The sequence below is a fragment of the Lithobates pipiens genome, unplaced genomic scaffold (genome assembly GCF_037356315.1).
Source record: "Lithobates pipiens isolate NorthernLeopardFrog02 unplaced genomic scaffold, aLitPip1_a1.2 Scaffold_8, whole genome shotgun sequence".
Classification (NCBI taxonomy): Eukaryota; Metazoa; Chordata; class Amphibia; order Anura; family Ranidae; genus Lithobates; species Lithobates pipiens.
Genome location: NW_027507903.1, coordinates 553,373,974 through 553,393,668, shown reverse-complemented (window position 1 = coordinate 553,393,668; position 19,695 = coordinate 553,373,974). Strand labels below are relative to the sequence as shown.

Genomic DNA, 19,695 nt, shown 5'->3' with positions numbered 1-19,695 from the left:
TTCTTTTTATTATAATATCTGACTGTATAAAAAAATGTAAATGGGATATATGGGTAGTATGCTTTAAATAACCTAACATACGTCAGGAGACTATGCTTAAAAGCAATATCTTACATACTCAAAATCAAAACGCTACCAAACATACACTTGTCGCCGTCACTTACAGAAAACAGAATATAATATAATATAATATAATATAATATAATATAATGCAATATAATACTTTTCTTCTGTAGCTCAGAACAAATAATAATATACAATAATTACAATTCATTACCATAATTTGCTGCTATTTCTATAATTGGAATTATATTGTTCCCTAAAGGCAAGAATATTTCAGAAATATATTTTGTGTAAATGTAAAGAAATATATTACCGACAAAGTTTCAGTTTCTGCATTAAAATAATACAATAGTTTCTGTTTACTTGATACTGTTAACAGATTATCATATCTCATTTAAATAATGCATATTTAGCTCATAGAATTTTGAGCATGTGTTACTAACATGAAAGGATGACTTTATACCTGACAGTTACCGTGATAGTCTTTGATGTTGAGGTCAATGACATGAAAGGTCACAGGTGTGAACATGGATCCTATTCATCCAACCATATAAAAAACAAAGCAATCATAAGGACTTCACTTGAGGGTTGCAGATCTTCTGATGAACATCTCCTGAGACATTACAAGTCAAGAGAGGGTACAGGAAATCTGAGAAGAAATGACCTCGCTGAATGTCATTTTCTACCTCACAACCATCTCCATGGTCCAGGGATTGCCAGCCTTTATGCAAGGAAGCCAAACAAGAATTCCTCTTCAACAATCTAACCATGGATTAAGACCTTCAAGCAGTCCTGATGGACAAGCATACTCTTCAAATAAGAAGTACTCACCATTTATGATGCAGCTCTATCAGAGCCTCCTTATGGGGAATGACACAGGTCTGTCCAGCCTGGAGCATTCCATCCTTCAAGAATCAGATACTGTCCTAAGACTTACTGCCAAAAGTAAGTACATAAGTGTATATTTTCCCACATAACAATGTAACATGCTGCTTTATTACCTAAATGTAATGATAATTTCATTATTGATAGGTTAGATTATCTTCCACAGAGAAGGCCTAGAACACTTTTTGTGTCAGCCATTTCAATTAAGTGCAATTTATTTCTTATAGCTGATTCTGTAACAGTGATAAAACTAACTTAAAAGTATGTGCTTTTGTATTTTTAATCTTCCCTATAACACTCTTGATATATCTCATATATGACAGATTTGCCTTAGCAGTTTCACATACATCGCCTACTGCCTAAAGATTTATTTTAAATGGTAAACATCATTTTAAAGAATATTGCTTTATATAACAATCTTTAATTGATGTATGTATTATTTATTTATTTAATAATATTTATTTATATATTTATTAATATATTTTCACCATAGATTTATATATTCTAAAAACTAAGTATGTCTTTGAATTATTAGAATGATATTTATGTCATGTTTTTTGTTCTTTCTTCCCCAGAATGCACCAAGATGGACAATCATCGATCACTCTACTTTGACATGTCCTCTCTCTCAAGCAGTAATGAGATTCAATTGGCAGAGTTAAGGATTCAACTTTATCCTACAGAGAAAACACAAGATATGACACTGCATATTTACCACAGCGAACAAGGTTCCAAGAGACTGCTTCTGCAGTCTTTTCAAATTGATTCCTCTGTAACAATGGGTGACTCCTGGACAGTGTTTAACCTCACTAAAATTTTGAATGGTTATCTCAACATTCGTCAAAGTTCAGATTATGATGATATCATGGAGGGTGGAACCTCATCTGAGAAGGATCATGGGAACGGTTGCACAGACATATCTACTGAAAGAGTTGTATTGATGGTGTTCACAAAGGACGACCCTTCTGCTAATGTCAACGGATATCCCAACCTCATCCAAACAGTGGAGTCTTCAAAATATGTGATGTCACCAGAAGTAAAAGGTGAACATGGTATCAAAAGGCACAGGAAGAACAAAAATGCAAAAGACAGCATCATAATGAACCACTTTCCATCCAGAACCGTGGAGGATGGAAAACCCTTGTGTCAAAGGGTTGATATGATGGTGGACCTTGAGAAGTTCGGGTGGGGAAATCTGATTATCTACCCGAAGAATTTCAATGCCTACAGATGTGAAGGAGCCTGCCCCATTCCCTTAAGTGAGCCCTTCAAACCCACAAACCATGCTTACATTATGGTAAGTGTCATTTTTTTTCACTGATAATTGTCTTTGCCTTTTTCAAGAATTCTTTAATATATGGTGCCATTAGACAGACAGCAATGGAGGAATATTGCATGTAACTTGGTAACTTTTATTATGGTTTTAGTGGTCTTTATGGAGCCTTAGAGGAGTGTCAACTAGCCTGACTCCTTAGGGCAGACATGTCAAACTCAAACATGTGGAGTCCAAATCTGGATAAACTCTATAAAGGGCAGCATTTAATGGAATTTCACTTACAGTTATGTTTAGGGATCAGTATGGCAAATTGAAAAGCCTTGTTTTTTTTTCATGTAATTCACCTTACTGTAAACTAATGCCATGTTCATTTTTAATCCCCATATTGGCTGAGGGCCATAAAAAAGATGTAGATGGGATGCATGAAGTCCAACCAGTTTGACATGTCCGCTTTAGAAGAATGATAGATGTATTAATTGTATATTGCCATGCTAAATATGTGGATTGTTTAATGTGCGCATCATCATTTTCTGGTAGATTTGTAAACTAACATATATCTATTTTTTTGTTTTACAGAGTTTGCTGAAGCTATTCAATCCAGATAAAGTTGAATGTGCCTCCTGTGTCCCAGTGAAAATGAGACCTTTGTCCATGATGATGAATGAGAATGGAGATGTGGTAATGAAACACCATGAAGATATGATTGTAGAAGAATGTGGATGTCATTGAGGAACTGCTTAAACATACGTCACAAGTATTGAAAAGATGCAAAGTAAGCAGTGACTTTAAATGAATAATGGCACTTTGCAGTGTCTGGTGAAAGGCCTGCTGAACTCTCTGCTTTAAGTTAAAAAGAGTTCAAAAACTGAAAACTGGAGCCAGAGGAAGAAAAGAAACTTCCATTGCTGGCCTACATTATTGCCATGAACTGGAGATAAAACCTGGCTTATGAAGGGCAAATACTTTTTTAAATATTCATATTTTTTATTGCCTAAAATGTATTCTGTCATTTACAATACATTCATTGTATGATTAATATCCATTAAAATATAATGAATAAAATACATCTGTTTCATTTTCTTTATTGTTTGATAGCACTAATTGGGCAATGAGAATATGGAGTTCAAGCTTTCCAGTAGAGCCCCTAAAATGTTTTTGATAAGACTTGTGCAGAAAATGGTGGATTTTGACTTTAATACACAGACTTAAGTAGTCCTTGTCACCAACTTAAAAAGTGCAGGCAAAAAAAAAAACATTTAGAAGAAAACAAATATTTTAAATGCTTCCTTGACGTGTTTTCCATTCCCAATTTTGTTTTTTGATTTGCATTGTTCTTGAACTTGCTGGAATGGCCTAGATCTTGTGGAGGAGAGAAAAGGGCTTCGAATCTTGTTATACATAGTATTTTACAAGATTTACTTTCAAAAGATTACACGCTGAATGATGCAACTGAGATAGAAAATAATATTGCTAAATTGCTGAAGTTATTCTTAGAGCTATGTAAAGCATTCATATGCAAGATAAAACATGAATAATATTGATAGTAAGAATTGTTTTTAAAGAGTTTCAAGTATTGAATTGGATAACATTAGTATAGTATGTATATTCAGGGGTCCCTGTCCCCAGGGGAGAATGGGTCCTTGTCCCCAGGTGTGATGGAGTCCCTGTCCCCAAGTGAGAGGGGTCCCTGTCCCCAGGGGAGAAGGAGTCCCTGTCCCTAGGGAAATGGGGTTCCTATCTTTAGGGGAGAGGGGGGTCGCTGTTCCCTGCTCCCAGACTCCAGACCCCACCCCATACCCAAACAAAAACATTGTGTAGGTAGAACTCTCCTACCTCACACAGGTGTACAGCAGAGCAGAGATCTATCTGCATCACAGGTCTGGATGGGGGTGGGAACTGCTGAAGTTAACTTTTCACATTAACAGGCTGGTGATTGGCTGCTACAATCGCCCGGCAACCAATCACCTGCTGTTTAATGTAAAAAGTTAACTCCAGCAGTTCCTGATGCCAGCCAGCCCTGTGATACTGGCTGCTTGCCACTGTCCAAAGAAGATGACATCGGTGAAAATGTCCGTGGCCTGGGTGCCAGTGAATTAATCACAGGCACTGATGGGCTGGACATTAAACAAGGGTGCACTGGGTGCAGCCTGTGGGTTGCCGACCCCTGCTTTAGGAGGTACTTGGAAAGAAAAGTATTGTGCTTTGCCTAAAGTGCAGTGGTATTCATAGATTAAGTTTAGATTATTAAAATGAGAATGTATGTTTTTATAATAACTCAGCTTTGTCATTTTCTAGCTCATATATTTTCAAAGAAAATATTTAATATAAACTGGTGTTAAGGTTACCTAATAACTGTACTCCCTTACCAATATTGTTATTATACAGGATATAAATATCACCAACAGTTCACGCAGCACTTTACAAATTAAGGGCAGACAGTACAAATACAATTTAAAGTGAACATTCAGTCATTTTTTTCAACTTTCCATGTATTAAATCTTCTGCCCTAGTTGTTTTAACTGTGGATAGTAAAAAATAAAATTCTGCCAGTATAATATCTTATACAGCCCACTTCCTGTTCCTTGTCTGGTAAAATGCCTAGGCTTATGACATCATGCACAGCTTTCTCTCTCTAACACTGCCAGGAAGGGAAGGGGTGAGTCATAAGGGGGTCTAATGAGAGCTGCAGAGCTGGAGGTGTGCATCTGTGTGTCTGTGTAAATCCAGGAAGTGAACAGGCAGCAGCTTCAGCTGCCCACTGTTAAAATGGTTGCAGCCACCCTGTAACGTTGCGAGATAATTTTTTCCTATTTATAGTTATATTAGGTTGTACTACAAGGATACATTGGGCTTGGTTTACCAAAGACAAATAGGCTGTTCCTCTTCCAAGGGTAGTGCACTGTGCAAATTAACTTTCCCCAGAGCCTGGTGACTAAATGTTTTACACACAAGTTACTGTGATGCACTCCAACTGATAGTTGTGAATAGTTATTTTACAGATTTTTGTAGTAACAGGTGTAAAAGAAATCAAAATGATGTAAATAAAATTATCAATTTAATGTTTGATGTGTTTCTATGTATGATTTGTAATCATATATGTACATGGGAGCAGCATTATTTTCTCATGGCATACTAAGACTCTGTTTCCTGCTTTGCAATTCTACACTATGGTTGTGCTTTACTGCTCCTTCTTAGAATGGATGTCTATGAGTCAGATGACTGACTAAAGATAATTTGTTTTGTTGATAGCCTTTCTAAATATCTATTGAACAGTTATGCTGAGTGACTAAAACAGCTTATATTGACGTAATATTAAAAATTAGAAAAACATCTAAAAATGTAAAAGCCACTCCAAATTTTAATTTAAAGTGAACAAAGTTAACACAAAATATGTCCTCACTTAAAATACTGTACACTTTCACTTTAACCCTGAAGTTTTAGTGTTGGATAGATTAGTTCTTTAATGTCAAACAAATATGTCCTTTAATCTAACCATAAAAGAAAATTAACATATTGCTTTCAGTTCATATGTTAACATAAGGTGTTAAATGTTGATGTTTTGACATAATTGATTGTTATGCATGCAATGCCTGTCTACAACAACAGCAGATCAAAGCGACATTACATAATTAAGTATCTGCTATATCTATATGTAGGTTTGCCTTAATTATTTACACCATTAAATGTATAATTGTAAAAGTATACATAGTTTAGAAAACTAGTGATTACATTTTAAAAGTCTTTTAAACATTTTTTATAATGATAGAAACTGTTGAATCAAATTCCATGCTATAAAACAATTTTAGAATTCCATATTCCAATTCCATAATATTCCATAAAGCGGGTTTGTCAAAAGTATCAAACTAATATGTCTAATGATAAAGTAATTATATGGGTCATGAATTGATGCTCTGCATATACAAAGGATTTTCATATTGCAAACTAGTCTACAAATAAACTATTAGAGCTAATAAGTAATTAATTGTAATTCCTTATGATGTCTCAAATGGTTATTCTTCTTTACAAATTGAGTTTATGGGATAGTATACTGGTTATTCTAACCATATGTGAATCATTTCTTTCACTGAAATTGTTATTAAGTTAATCATTAGAATTTTTGTGGCAGTGGATTTTTTTGTCCCCGCTATGTCAATTCATAATAAAAAATGTGGATTTTCATGATATTTTGCTATTTAATGTTTGTAGATCATGCAAAAAAATATATATAAAGTATAGTTTATTATTATTATTTTAATATTATTATGATGCCTCAGAGAATTTTACAATAATTTTGTCATGTGACATCCTACCTTGCATATCTGAAAATCTCAAAATTCTATCATGTGGTCAATTAGGAGAGCACATGTCAGTCAATATAAGACTAATGATAAATTGGCAATATGTTTCAAACATCGAGTTGTGTATGGTATATGATAATTTAATTATGGTATTGATGGTATAGTATGTACTGTATATATCAAATAACAAACATATACATTAAAATAGAATGAGACGATTCTTAGTAAACATTACTAATTATATACTTATATTCATTTTTTTTATTATAATATCTGACTGTATAAAAAAATGTAAATGGGATATATGGGTAGTATGCTTTAAATAACTTAACATACGTCAGGAGACTATGCTTAAAAGCAATATCTTACATACTCAAAATCAAAACGCTACCAAACATACACTTGTCGCCGTCACTTACAGAAAACAGAATATAATATAATATAATATAATGCAATATAATACTTTTCTTCTGTAGCTCAGAACAAATAATAATATACAATAATTACAATTCATTACCATAATTTGCTGCTATTTCTATAATTGGAATTATATTGTTCCCTAAAGGCAAGAATATTTCAGAAATATATTTTGTGTAAATGTAAAGAAATATATTACCGACAAAGTTTCAGTTTCTGCATTAAAATAATACAATAGTTTCTGTTTACTTGATACTGTTAACAGATTATCATATCTCATTTAAATAATGCATATTTAGCTCATAGAATTTTGAGCATGTGTTACTAACATGAAAGGATGACTTTATACCTGACAGTTACCGTGATAGTCTTTGATGTTGAGGTCAATGACATGAAAGGTCACAGGTGTGAACATGGATCCTATTCATCCAACCATATAAAAAACAAAGCAATCATAAGGACTTCACTTGAGGGTTGCAGATCTTCTGATGAACATCTCCTGAGACATTACAAGTCAAGAGAGGGTACAGGAAATCTGAGAAGAAATGACCTCGCTGAATGTCATTCTCTACCTCACAACCATCTCCATGGTCCAGGGATTGCCAGCCTTTATGCAAGGAAGCCAAACAAGAATTCCTCTTCAACAATCTAACCATGGATTAAGACCTTCAAGCAGTCCTGATGGACAAGCATACTCTTCAAATAAGAAGTACTCACCATTTATGATGCAGCTCTATCAGAGCCTCCTTATGGGGAATGACACAGGTCTGTCCAGCCTGGAGCATTCCATCCTTCAAGAATCAGATACTGTCCTAAGACTTACTGCCAAAAGTAAGTACATAAGTGTATATTTTCCCACATAACAATGTAACATGCTGCTTTATTACCTAAATGTAATGATAATTTCATTATTGATAGGTTAGATTATCTTCCACAGAGAAGGCCTAGAACACTTTTTGTGTCAGCCATTTCAATTAAGTGCAATTTATTTCTTATAGCTGATTCTGTAACAGTGATAAAACTAACTTAAAAGTATGTGCTTTTGTATTTTTAATCTTCCCTATAACACTCTTGATATATCTCATATATGACAGATTTGCCTTAGCAGTTTCACATACATCGCCTACTGCCTAAAGATTTATTTTAAATGGTAAACATCATTTTAAAGAATATTGCTTTATATAACAATCTTTAATTGATGTATGTATTATTTATTTATTTAATAATATTTATTTATATATTTATTAATATATTTTCACCATAGATTTATATATTCTAAAAACTAAGTATGTCTTTGAATTATTAGAATGATATTTATGTCATGTTTTTTGTTCTTTCTTCCCCAGAATGCACCAAGATGGACAATCATCGATCACTCTACTTTGACATGTCCTCTCTCTCAAGCAGTAATGAGATTCAATTGGCAGAGTTAAGGATTCAACTTTATCCTACAGAGAAAACACAAGATATGACACTGCATATTTACCACAGCGAACAAGGTTCCAAGAGACTGCTTCTGCAGTCTTTTCAAATTGATTCCTCTGTAACAATGGGTGACTCCTGGACAGTGTTTAACCTCACTAAAATTTTGAATGGTTATCTCAACATTCGTCAAAGTTCAGATTATGATGATATCATGGAGGGTGGAACCTCATCTGAGAAGGATCATGGGAACGGTTGCACAGACATATCTACTGAAAGAGTTGTATTGATGGTGTTCACAAAGGACGACCCTTCTGCTAATGTCAACGGATATCCCAACCTCATCCAAACAGTGGAGTCTTCAAAATATGTGATGTCACCAGAAGTAAAAGGTGAACATGGTATCAAAAGGCACAGGAAGAACAGAAATGCAAAAGACAGCATCATAATGAACCACTTTCCATCCAGAACCGTGGAGGATGGAAAACCCTTGTGTCAAAGGGTTGATATGATGGTGGACCTTGAGAAGTTCGGGTGGGGAAATCTGATTATCTACCCGAAGAATTTCAATGCCTACAGATGTGAAGGAGCCTGCCCCATTCCCTTAAGTGAGCCCTTCAAACCCACAAACCATGCTTACATTATGGTAAGTGTCATTTTTTTTCACTGATAATTGTCTTTGCCTTTTTCAAGAATTCTTTAATATATGGTGCCATTAGACAGACAGCAATGGAGGAATATTGCATGTAACTTGGTAACTTTTATTATGGTTTTAGTGGTCTTTATGGAGCCTTAGAGGAGTGTCAACTAGCCTGACTCCTTAGGGCAGACATGTCAAACTCAAACATGTGGAGTCCAAATCTGGATAAACTCTATAAAGGGCAGCATTTAATGGAATTTCACTTACAGTTATGTTTAGGGATCAGTATGGCAAATTGAAAAGCCTTGTTTTTTTTTCATGTAATTCACCTTACTGTAAACTAATGCCATGTTCATTTTTAATCCCCATATTGGCTGAGGGCCATAAAAAAGATGTAGATGGGATGCATGAAGTCCAACCAGTTTGACATGTCTGCTTTAGAAGAATGATAGATGTATTAATTGTATATTGCCATGCTAAATATGTGGATTGTTTAATGTGCGCATCATCATTTTCTGGTAGATTTGTAAACTAACATATATCTATTTTTTTGTTTTACAGAGTTTGCTGAAGCTATTCAATCCAGATAAAGTTGAATGTGCCTCCTGTGTCCCAGTGAAAATGAGACCTTTGTCCATGATGATGAATGAGAATGGAGATGTGGTAATGAAACACCATGAAGATATGATTGTAGAAGAATGTGGATGTCATTGAGGAACTGCTTAAACATACGTCACAAGTATTGAAAAGATGCAAAGTAAGCAGTGACTTTAAATGAATAATGGCACTTTGCAGTGTCTGGTGAAAGGCCTGCTGAACTCTCTGCTTTAAGTTAAAAAGAGTTCAAAAACTGAAAACTGGAGCCAGAGGAAGAAAAGAAACTTCCATTGCTGGCCTACATTATTGCCATGAACTGGAGATAAAACCTGGCTTATGAAGGGCAAATACTTTTTTAAATATTCATATTTTTTATTGCCTAAAATGTATTCTGTCATTTACAATACATTCATTGTATGATTAATATCCATTAAAATATAATGAATAAAATACATCTGTTTCATTTTCTTTATTGTTTGATAGCACTAATTGGGCAATGAGAATATGGAGTTCAAGCTTTCCAGTAGAGCCCCTAAAATGTTTTTGATAAGACTTGTGCAGAAAATGGTGGATTTTGACTTTAATACACAGACTTAAGTAGTCCTTGTCACCAACTTAAAAAGTGCAGGCAAAAAAAAAAACATTTAGAAGAAAACAAATATTTTAAATGCTTCCTTGACGTGTTTTCCATTCCCAATTTTGTTTTTTGATTTGCATTGTTCTTGAACTTGCTGGAATGGCCTAGATCTTGTGGAGGAGAGAAAAGGGCTTCGAATCTTGTTATACATAGTATTTTACAAGATTTACTTTCAAAAGATTACACGCTGAATGATGCAACTGAGATAGAAAATAATATTGCTAAATTGCTGAAGTTATTCTTAGAGCTATGTAAAGCATTCATATGCAAGATAAAACATGAATAATATTGATAGTAAGAATTGTTTTTAAAGAGTTTCAAGTATTGAATTGGATAACATTAGTATAGTATGTATATTCAGGGGTCCCTGTCCCCAGGGGAGAATGGGTCCTTGTCCCCAGGTGTGATGGAGTCCCTGTCCCCAAGTGAGAGGGGTCCCTGTCCCCAGGGGAGAAGGAGTCCCTGTCCCTAGGGAAATGGGGTTCCTATCTTTAGGGGAGAGGGGGGTGGCTGTTCCCTGCTCCCAGACTCCAGACCCCACCCCATACCCAAACAAAAACATTGTGTAGGTAGAACTCTCCTACCTCACACAGGTGTACAGCAGAGCAGAGATCTATCTGCATCACAGGTCTGGATGGGGGTGGGAACTGCTGAAGTTAACTTTTCACATTAACAGGCTGGTGATTGGCTGCTACAATCGCCCGGCAACCAATCACCTGCTGTTTAATGTAAAAAGTTAACTCCAGCAGTTCCTGATGCCAGCCAGCCCTGTGATACTGGCTGCTTGCCACTGTCCAAAGAAGATGACATCGGTGAAAATGTCCGTGGCCTGGGTGCCAGTGAATTAATCACAGGCACTGATGGGCTGGACATTAAACAAGGGTGCACTGGGTGCAGCCTGTGGGTTGCCGACCCCTGCTTTAGGAGGTACTTGGAAAGAAAAGTATTGTGCTTTGCCTAAAGTGCAGTGGTATTCATAGATTAAGTTTAGATTATTAAAATGAGAATGTATGTTTTTATAATAACTCAGCTTTGTCATTTTCTAGCTCATATATTTTCAAAGAAAATATTTAATATAAACTGGTGTTAAGGTTACCTAATAACTGTACTCCCTTACCAATATTGTTATTATACAGGATATAAATATCACCAACAGTTCACGCAGCACTTTACAAATTAAGGGCAGACAGTACAAATACAATTTAAAGTGAACATTCAGTCATTTTTTTCAACTTTCCATGTATTAAATCTTCTGCCCTAGTTGTTTTAACTGTGGATAGTAAAAAATAAAATTCTGCCAGTATAATATCTTATACAGCCCACTTCCTGTTCCTTGTCTGGTAAAATGCCTAGGCTTATGACATCATGCACAGCTTTCTCTCTCTAACACTGCCAGGAAGGGAAGGGGTGAGTCATAAGGGGGTCTAATGAGAGCTGCAGAGCTGGAGGTGTGCATCTGTGTGTCTGTGTAAATCCAGGAAGTGAACAGGCAGCAGCTTCAGCTGCCCACTGTTAAAATGGTTGCAGCCACCCTGTAACGTTGCGAGATAATTTTTTCCTATTTATAGTTATATTAGGTTGTACTACAAGGATACATTGGGCTTGGTTTACCAAAGACAAATAGGCTGTTCCTCTTCCAAGGGTAGTGCACTGTGCAAATTAACTTTCCCCAAAGCCTGGTGACTAAATGTTTTACACACAAGTTACTGTGATGCACTCCAACTGATAGTTGTGAATAGTCATTTTACAGATTTTTGTAGTAACAGGTGTAAAAGAAATCAAAATGATGTAAATAAAATTATCAATTTAATGTTTGATGTGTTTCTATGTATGATTTGTAATCATATATGTACATGGGAGCAGCATTATTTTCTCATGGCATACTAAGACTCTGTTTCCTGCTTTGCAATTCTACACTATGGTTGTGCTTTACTGCTCCTTCTTAGAATGGATGTCTATGAGTCAGATGACTGACTAAAGATAATTTGTTTTGTTGATAGCCTTTCTAAATATCTATTGAACAGTTATGCTGAGTGACTAAAACAGCTTATATTGACGTAATATTAAAAATTAGAAAAACATCTAAAAATGTAAAAGCCACTCCAAATTTTAATTTAAAGTGAACAAAGTTAACACAAAATATGTCCTCACTTAAAATACTGTACACTTTCACTTTAACCCTGAAGTTTTAGTGTTGGATAGATTAGTTCTTTAATGTCAAACAAATATGTCCTTTAATCTAACCATAAAAGAAAATTAACATATTGCTTTCAGTTCATATGTTAACATAAGGTGTTAAATGTTGATGTTTTGACATAATTGATTGTTATGCATGCAATGCCTGTCTACAACAACAGCAGATCAAAGCGACATTACATAATTAAGTATCTGCTATATCTATATGTAGGTTTGCCTTAATTATTTACACCATTAAATGTATAATTGTAAAAGTATACATAGTTTAGAAAACTAGTGATTACATTTTAAAAGTCTTTTAAACATTTTTTATAATGATAGAAACTGTTGAATCAAATTCCATGCTATAAAACAATTTTAGAATTCCATATTCCAATTCCATAATATTCCATAAAGCGGGTTTGTCAAAAGTATCAAACTAATATGTCTAATGATAAAGTAATTATATGGGTCATGAATTGATGCTCTGCATATACAAAGGATTTTCATATTGCAAACTAGTCTACAAATAAACTATTAGAGCTAATAAGTAATTAATTGTAATTCCTTATGATGTCTCAAATGGTTATTCTTCTTTACAAATTGAGTTTATGGGATAGTATACTGGTTATTCTAACCATATGTGAATCATTTCTTTCACTGAAATTGTTATTAAGTTAATCATTAGAATTTTTGTGGCAGTGGATTTTTTTGTCCCCGCTATGTCAATTCATAATAAAAAATGTGGATTTTCATGATATTTTGCTATTTAATGTTTGTAGATCATGCAAAAAAATATATATAAAGTATAGTTTATTATTATTATTTTAATATTATTATGATGCCTCAGAGAATTTTACAATAATTTTGTCATGTGACATCCTACCTTGCATATCTGAAAATCTCAAAATTCTATCATGTGGTCAATTAGGAGAGCACATGTCAGTCAATATAAGACTAATGATAAATTGGCAATATGTTTCAAACATCGAGTTGTGTATGGTATATGATAATTTAATTATGGTATTGATGGTATAGTATGTACTGTATATATCAAATAACAAACATATACATTAAAATAGAATGAGACGATTCTTAGTAAACATTACTAATTATATACTTATATTCATTTTTTTTATTATAATATCTGACTGTATAAAAAAATGTAAATGGGATATATGGGTAGTATGCTTTAAATAACTTAACATACGTCAGGAGACTATGCTTAAAAGCAATATCTTACATACTCAAAATCAAAACGCTACCAAACATACACTTGTCGCCGTCACTTACAGAAAACAGAATATAATATAATATAATATAATGCAATATAATACTTTTCTTCTGTAGCTCAGAACAAATAATAATATACAATAATTACAATTCATTACCATAATTTGCTGCTATTTCTATAATTGGAATTATATTGTTCCCTAAAGGCAAGAATATTTCAGAAATATATTTTATGTAAATGTAAAGAAATATATTACCGACAAAGTTTCAGTTTCTGCATTAAAATAATACAATAGTTTCTGTTTACTTGATACTGTTAACAGATTATCATATCTCATTTAAATAATGCATATTTAGCTCATAGAATTTTGAGCATGTGTTACTAACATGAAAGGATGACTTTATACCTGACAGTTACCGTGATAGTCTTTGATGTTGAGGTCAATGACATGAAAGGTCACAGGTGTGAACATGGATCCTATTCATCCAACCATATAAAAAACAAAGCAATCATAAGGACTTCACTTGAGGGTTGCAGATCTTCTGATGAACATCTCCTGAGACATTACAAGTCAAGAGAGGGTACAGGAAATCTGAGAAGAAATGACCTCGCTGAATGTCATTCTCTACCTCACAACCATCTCCATGGTCCAGGGATTGCCAGCCTTTATGCAAGGAAGCCAAACAAGAATTCCTCTTCAACAATCTAACCATGGATTAAGACCTTCAAGCAGTCCTGATGGACAAGCATACTCTTCAAATAAGAAGTACTCACCATTTATGATGCAGCTCTATCAGAGCCTCCTTATGGGGAATGACACAGGTCTGTCCAGCCTGGAGCATTCCATCCTTCAAGAATCAGATACTGTCCTAAGACTTACTGCCAAAAGTAAGTACATAAGTGTATATTTTCCCACATAACAATGTAACATGCTGCTTTATTACCTAAATGTAATGATAATTTCATTATTGATAGGTTAGATTATCTTCCACAGAGAAGGCCTAGAACACTTTTTGTGTCAGCCATTTCAATTAAGTGCAATTTATTTCTTATAGCTGATTCTGTAACAGTGATAAAACTAACTTAAAAGTATGTGCTTTTGTATTTTTAATCTTCCCTATAACACTCTTGATATATCTCATATATGACAGATTTGCCTTAGCAGTTTCACATACATCGCCTACTGCCTAAAGATTTATTTTAAATGGTAAACATCATTTTAAAGAATATTGCTTTATATAACAATCTTTAATTGATGTATGTATTATTTATTTATTTAATAATATTTATTTATATATTTATTAATATATTTTCACCATAGATTTATATATTCTAAAAACTAAGTATGTCTTTGAATTATTAGAATGATATTTATGTCATGTTTTTTGTTCTTTCTTCCCCAGAATGCACCAAGATGGACAATCATCGATCACTCTACTTTGACATGTCCTCTCTCTCAAGCAGTAATGAGATTCAATTGGCAGAGTTAAGGATTCAACTTTATCCTACAGAGAAAACACAAGATATGACACTGCATATTTACCACAGCGAACAAGGTTCCAAGAGACTGCTTCTGCAGTCTTTTCAAATTGATTCCTCTGTAACAATGGGTGACTCCTGGACAGTGTTTAACCTCACTAAAATTTTGAATGGTTATCTCAACCTTCGTCAAAGTTCAGATTATGATGATATCATGGAGGGTGGAACCTCATCTGAGAAGGATCATGGGAACGGTTGCACAGACATATCTACTGAAAGAGTTGTATTGATGGTGTTCACAAAGGACGACCCTTCTGCTAATGTCAACGGATATCCCAACCTCATCCAAACAGTGGAGTCTTCAAAATATGTGATGTCACCAGAAGTAAAAGGTGAACATGGTATCAAAAGGCACAGGAAGAACAGAAATGCAAAAGACAGCATCATAATGAACCACTTTCCATCCAGAACCGTGGAGGAGGGAAAACCCTTGTGTCAAAGGGTTGATATGATGGTGGACCTTGAGAAGTTCGGGTGGGGAAATCTGATTATCTACCCGAAGAATTTCAATGCCTACAGATGTGAAGGAGCCTGCCCCATTCCCTTAAGTGAGCCCTTCAAACCCACAAACCATGCTTACATTATGGTAAGTGTCATTTTTTTTCACTGATAATTGTCTTTGCCTTTTTCAAGAATTCTTTAATATATGGTGCCATTAGACAGACAGCAATGGAGGAATATTGCATGTAACTTGGTAACTTTTATTATGGTTTTAGTGGTCTTTATGGAGCCTTAGAGGAGTGTCAACTAGCCTGACTCCTTAGGGCAGACATGTCAAACTCAAACATGTGGAGTCCAAATCTGGATAAACTCTATAAAGGGCAGCATTTAATGGAATTTCACTTACAGTTATGTTTAGGGATCAGTATGGCAAATTGAAAAGCCTTGTTTTTTTTTTCATGTAATTCACCTTACTGTAAACTAATGCCATGTTCATTTTTAATCCCCATATTGGCTGAGGGCCATAAAAAAGATGTAGATGGGATGCATGAAGTCCAACCAGTTTGACATGTCTGCTTTAGAAGAATGATAGATGTATTAATTGTATATTGCCATGCTAAATATGTGGATTGTTTAATGTGTGCATCATCATTTTCTGGTAGATTTGTAAACTAACATATATCTATTTTTTTGTTTTACAGAGTTTGCTGAAGCTATTCAATCCAGATAAAGTTGAATGTGCCTCCTGTGTCCCAGTGAAAATGAGACCTTTGTCCATGATGATGAATGAGAATGGAGATGTGGTAATGAAACACCATGAAGATATGATTGTAGAAGAATGTGGATGTCATTGAGGAACTGCTTAAACATACGTCACAAGTATTGAAAAGATGCAAAGTAAGCAGTGACTTTAAATGAATAATGGCACTTTGCAGTGTCTGGTGAAAGGCCTGCTGAACTCTCTGCTTTAAGTTAAAAAGAGTTCAAAAACTGAAAACTGGAGCCAGAGGAAGAAAAGAAACTTCCATTGCTGGCCTACATTATTGCCATGAACTGGAGATAAAACCTGGCTTATGAAGGGCAAATACTTTTTTAAATATTCATATTTTTTATTGCCTAAAATGTATTCTGTCATTTACAATACATTCATTGTATGATTAATATCCATTAAAATATAATGAATAAAATACATCTGTTTCATTTTCTTTATTGTTTGATAGCACTAATTGAGCAATGAGAATATGGAGTTCAAGCTTTCCAGTAGAGCCCCTAAAATGTTTTTGATAAGACTTGTGCAGAAAATGGTGGATTTTGACTTTAATACACAGACTTAAGTAGTCCTTGTCACCAACTTAAAAAGTGCAGGCAAAAAAAAAAACATTTAGAAGAAAACAAATATTTTAAATGCTTCCTTGACGTGTTTTCCATTCCCAATTTTGTTTTTTGATTTGCATTGTTCTTGAACTTGCTGGAATGGCCTAGATCTTGTGGAGGAGAGAAAAGGGCTTCGAATCTTGTTATACATAGTATTTTACAAGATTTACTTTCAAAAGATTACACGCTGAATGATGCAACTGAGATAGAAAATAATATTGCTAAATTGCTGAAGTTATTCTTAGAGCTATGTAAAGCATTCATATGCAAGATAAAACATGAATAATATTGATAGTAAGAATTGTTTTTAAAGAGTTTCAAGTATTGAATTGGATAACATTAGTATAGTATGTATATTCAGGGGTCCCTGTCCCCAGGGGAGAATGGGTCCTTGTCCCCAGGTGTGATGGAGTCCCTGTCCCCAAGTGAGAGGGGTCCCTGTCCCCAGGGGAGAAGGAGTCCCTGTCCCTAGGGAAATGGGGTTCCTATCTTTAGGGGAGAGGGGGGTGGCTGTTCCCTGCTCCCAGACTCCAGACCCCACCCCATACCCAAACAAAAACATTGTGTAGGTAGAACTCTCCTACCTCACACAGGTGTACAGCAGAGCAGAGATCTATCTGCATCACAGGTCTGGATGGGGGTGGGAACTGCTGAAGTTAACTTTTCACATTAACAGGCTGGTGATTGGCTGCTACAATCGCCCGGCAACCAATCACCTGCTGTTTAATGTAAAAAGTTAACTCCAGCAGTTCCTGATGCCAGCCAGCCCTGTGATACTGGCTGCTTGCCACTGTCCAAAGAAGATGACATCGGTGAAAATGTCCGTGGCCTGGGTGCCAGTGAATTAATCACAGGCACTGATGGGCTGGACATTAAACAAGGGTGCACTGGGTGCAGCCTGTGGGTTGCCGACCCCTGCTTTAGGAGGTACTTGGAGCTGCAGAGCTGGAGGTGTGCATCTGTGTGTCTGTGTAAATCCAGGAAGTGAACAGGCAGCAGCTTCAGCTGCCCACTGTTAAAATGGTTGCAGCCACCCTGTAACGTTGCGAGATAATTTTTTCCTATTTATAGTTATATTAGGTTGTACTACAAGGATACATTGGGCTTGGTTTACCAAAGACAAATAGGCTGTTCCTCTTCCAAGGGTAGTGCACTGTGCAAATTAACTTTCCCCAGAGCCTGGTGACTAAATGTTTTACACACAAGTTACTGTGATGCACTCTAACTGATAGTTGTGAATAGTCATTTTACAGATTTTTGTAGTAACAGGTGTAAAAGAAATCAAAATGATGTAAATAAATTTATCAATTTAATGTTTGATGTGTTTCTATGTATGATTTGTAATCATATATGTACATGGGAGCAGCATTATTTTCTCATGGCATACTAAGACTCTGTTTCCTGCTTTGCAATTCTACACTATGGTTGTGCTTTACTGCTCCTTCTTAGAATGGATGTCTATGAGTCAGATGACTGACTAAAGATAATTTGTTTTGTTGATAGCCTTTCTAAATATCTATTGAACAGTTATGCTGAGTGACTAAAACAGCTTATATTGACGTAATATTAAAAATTAGAAAAACATCTAAAAATGTAAAAGTCACTCCAAATTTTAATTTAAAGTGAACAAAGTTAACACAAAATATGTCCTCACTTAAAATACTGTACACTTTCACTTTAACCCTGAAGTTTTAGTGTTGGATAGATTAGTTCTTTAATGTCAAACAAATATGTCCTTTAATCTAACCATAAAAGAAAATTAACATATTGCTTTCAGTTCATATGTTAACATAAGGTGTTAAATGTTGATGTTTTGACATAATTGATTGTTATGCATGCAAGTATCTGCTATATCTATATGTAGGTTTGCCTTAATTATTTACACCATTAAATGTATAATTGTAAAAGTATACATAGTTTAGAAAACTAGTAATTACATTTGAAAAGTCTTTTAAACATTTTTTATAGTGATAGAAACTGTTGAATCAAATTCCATGCTATAAAACAATTTTAGAATTCCATATTCCAATTCCATAATATTCCATAAAGCGGGTTTGTCAAAAGTATCAAACTAATATGTCTAATGATAAAGTAATTATATGGGTCATGAATTGATGCTTTGCATATACAAAGGATTTTCATATTGCAAACTAGTCTACAAATAAACTATTAGAGCTAATAAGTAATTAATTGTAATTCCTTATGATGTCTCAAATGGTTATTCTTCTTTACAAATTGAGTTTATGGGATAGTATACTGGTTATTCTAACCATATGTAAATCATTTCTTTCACTGAAATTGTTATTAAGTTAATCATTAGAATTTTTGTGGCAGTGGATTTTTTTGTCCCCGCTATGTCAATTCATAATAAAAAATGTGGATTTTCATGATATTTTGCTGAAGTTTAATGTTTGTAGATCATGCAAAAAAATATATATAAAGTATAGTTTATTATTATTATTTTAATATTATTATGATGCCTCAGAGAATTTTACAATAATTTTGTCATGTGACATCCTACCTTGCATATCTGAAAATCTCAAAATTCTATCATGTGGTCAATTAGGAGAGCACATGTCAGTCAATATAAGACTAATGATAAATTGGCAATATGTTTCAAACATCGAGTTGTGTATGGTATATGATAATTTAATTATGGTATTGATGGTATAGTATGTACTGTATATATCAAATGAC

General features: G+C 34.5%; 3 protein-coding genes across 3 annotated transcripts; all 3 read left to right on the top strand.

Moving 5' to 3' along the window:
* Positions 1–722: 722 nt before the first annotated feature.
* LOC143963639 (nodal homolog 2-A-like) lies at positions 723–3,174 on the top strand. Its single transcript, XM_077473326.1, has 3 exons — positions 723–1,008; positions 1,524–2,245; positions 2,801–3,174. Exons 1-3 carry the CDS (start codon positions 723–725, stop codon positions 2,951–2,953), a joined length of 1,161 nt encoding a protein of 386 aa, XP_077329452.1. The 3' UTR covers positions 2,954–3,174.
* Positions 3,175–7,428: 4,254 nt separating this feature from the next.
* Positions 7,429–9,936, top strand: LOC143963638 (nodal homolog 2-A-like). Its single transcript, XM_077473325.1, has 3 exons — positions 7,429–7,770; positions 8,286–9,007; positions 9,563–9,936. The coding sequence occupies exons 1-3, from the start codon at positions 7,485–7,487 to the stop codon at positions 9,713–9,715; spliced, it is 1,161 nt and encodes a 386-aa protein (XP_077329451.1). The 5' UTR covers positions 7,429–7,484; the 3' UTR covers positions 9,716–9,936.
* A 4,254-nt stretch (positions 9,937–14,190) lies between these two features.
* LOC143963637 (nodal homolog 2-A-like) lies at positions 14,191–16,699 on the top strand. Its single transcript, XM_077473324.1, has 3 exons — positions 14,191–14,532; positions 15,048–15,769; positions 16,326–16,699. Exons 1-3 carry the CDS (start codon positions 14,247–14,249, stop codon positions 16,476–16,478), a joined length of 1,161 nt encoding a protein of 386 aa, XP_077329450.1. The 5' UTR covers positions 14,191–14,246; the 3' UTR covers positions 16,479–16,699.
* Positions 16,700–19,695: the final 2,996 nt, after the last annotated feature.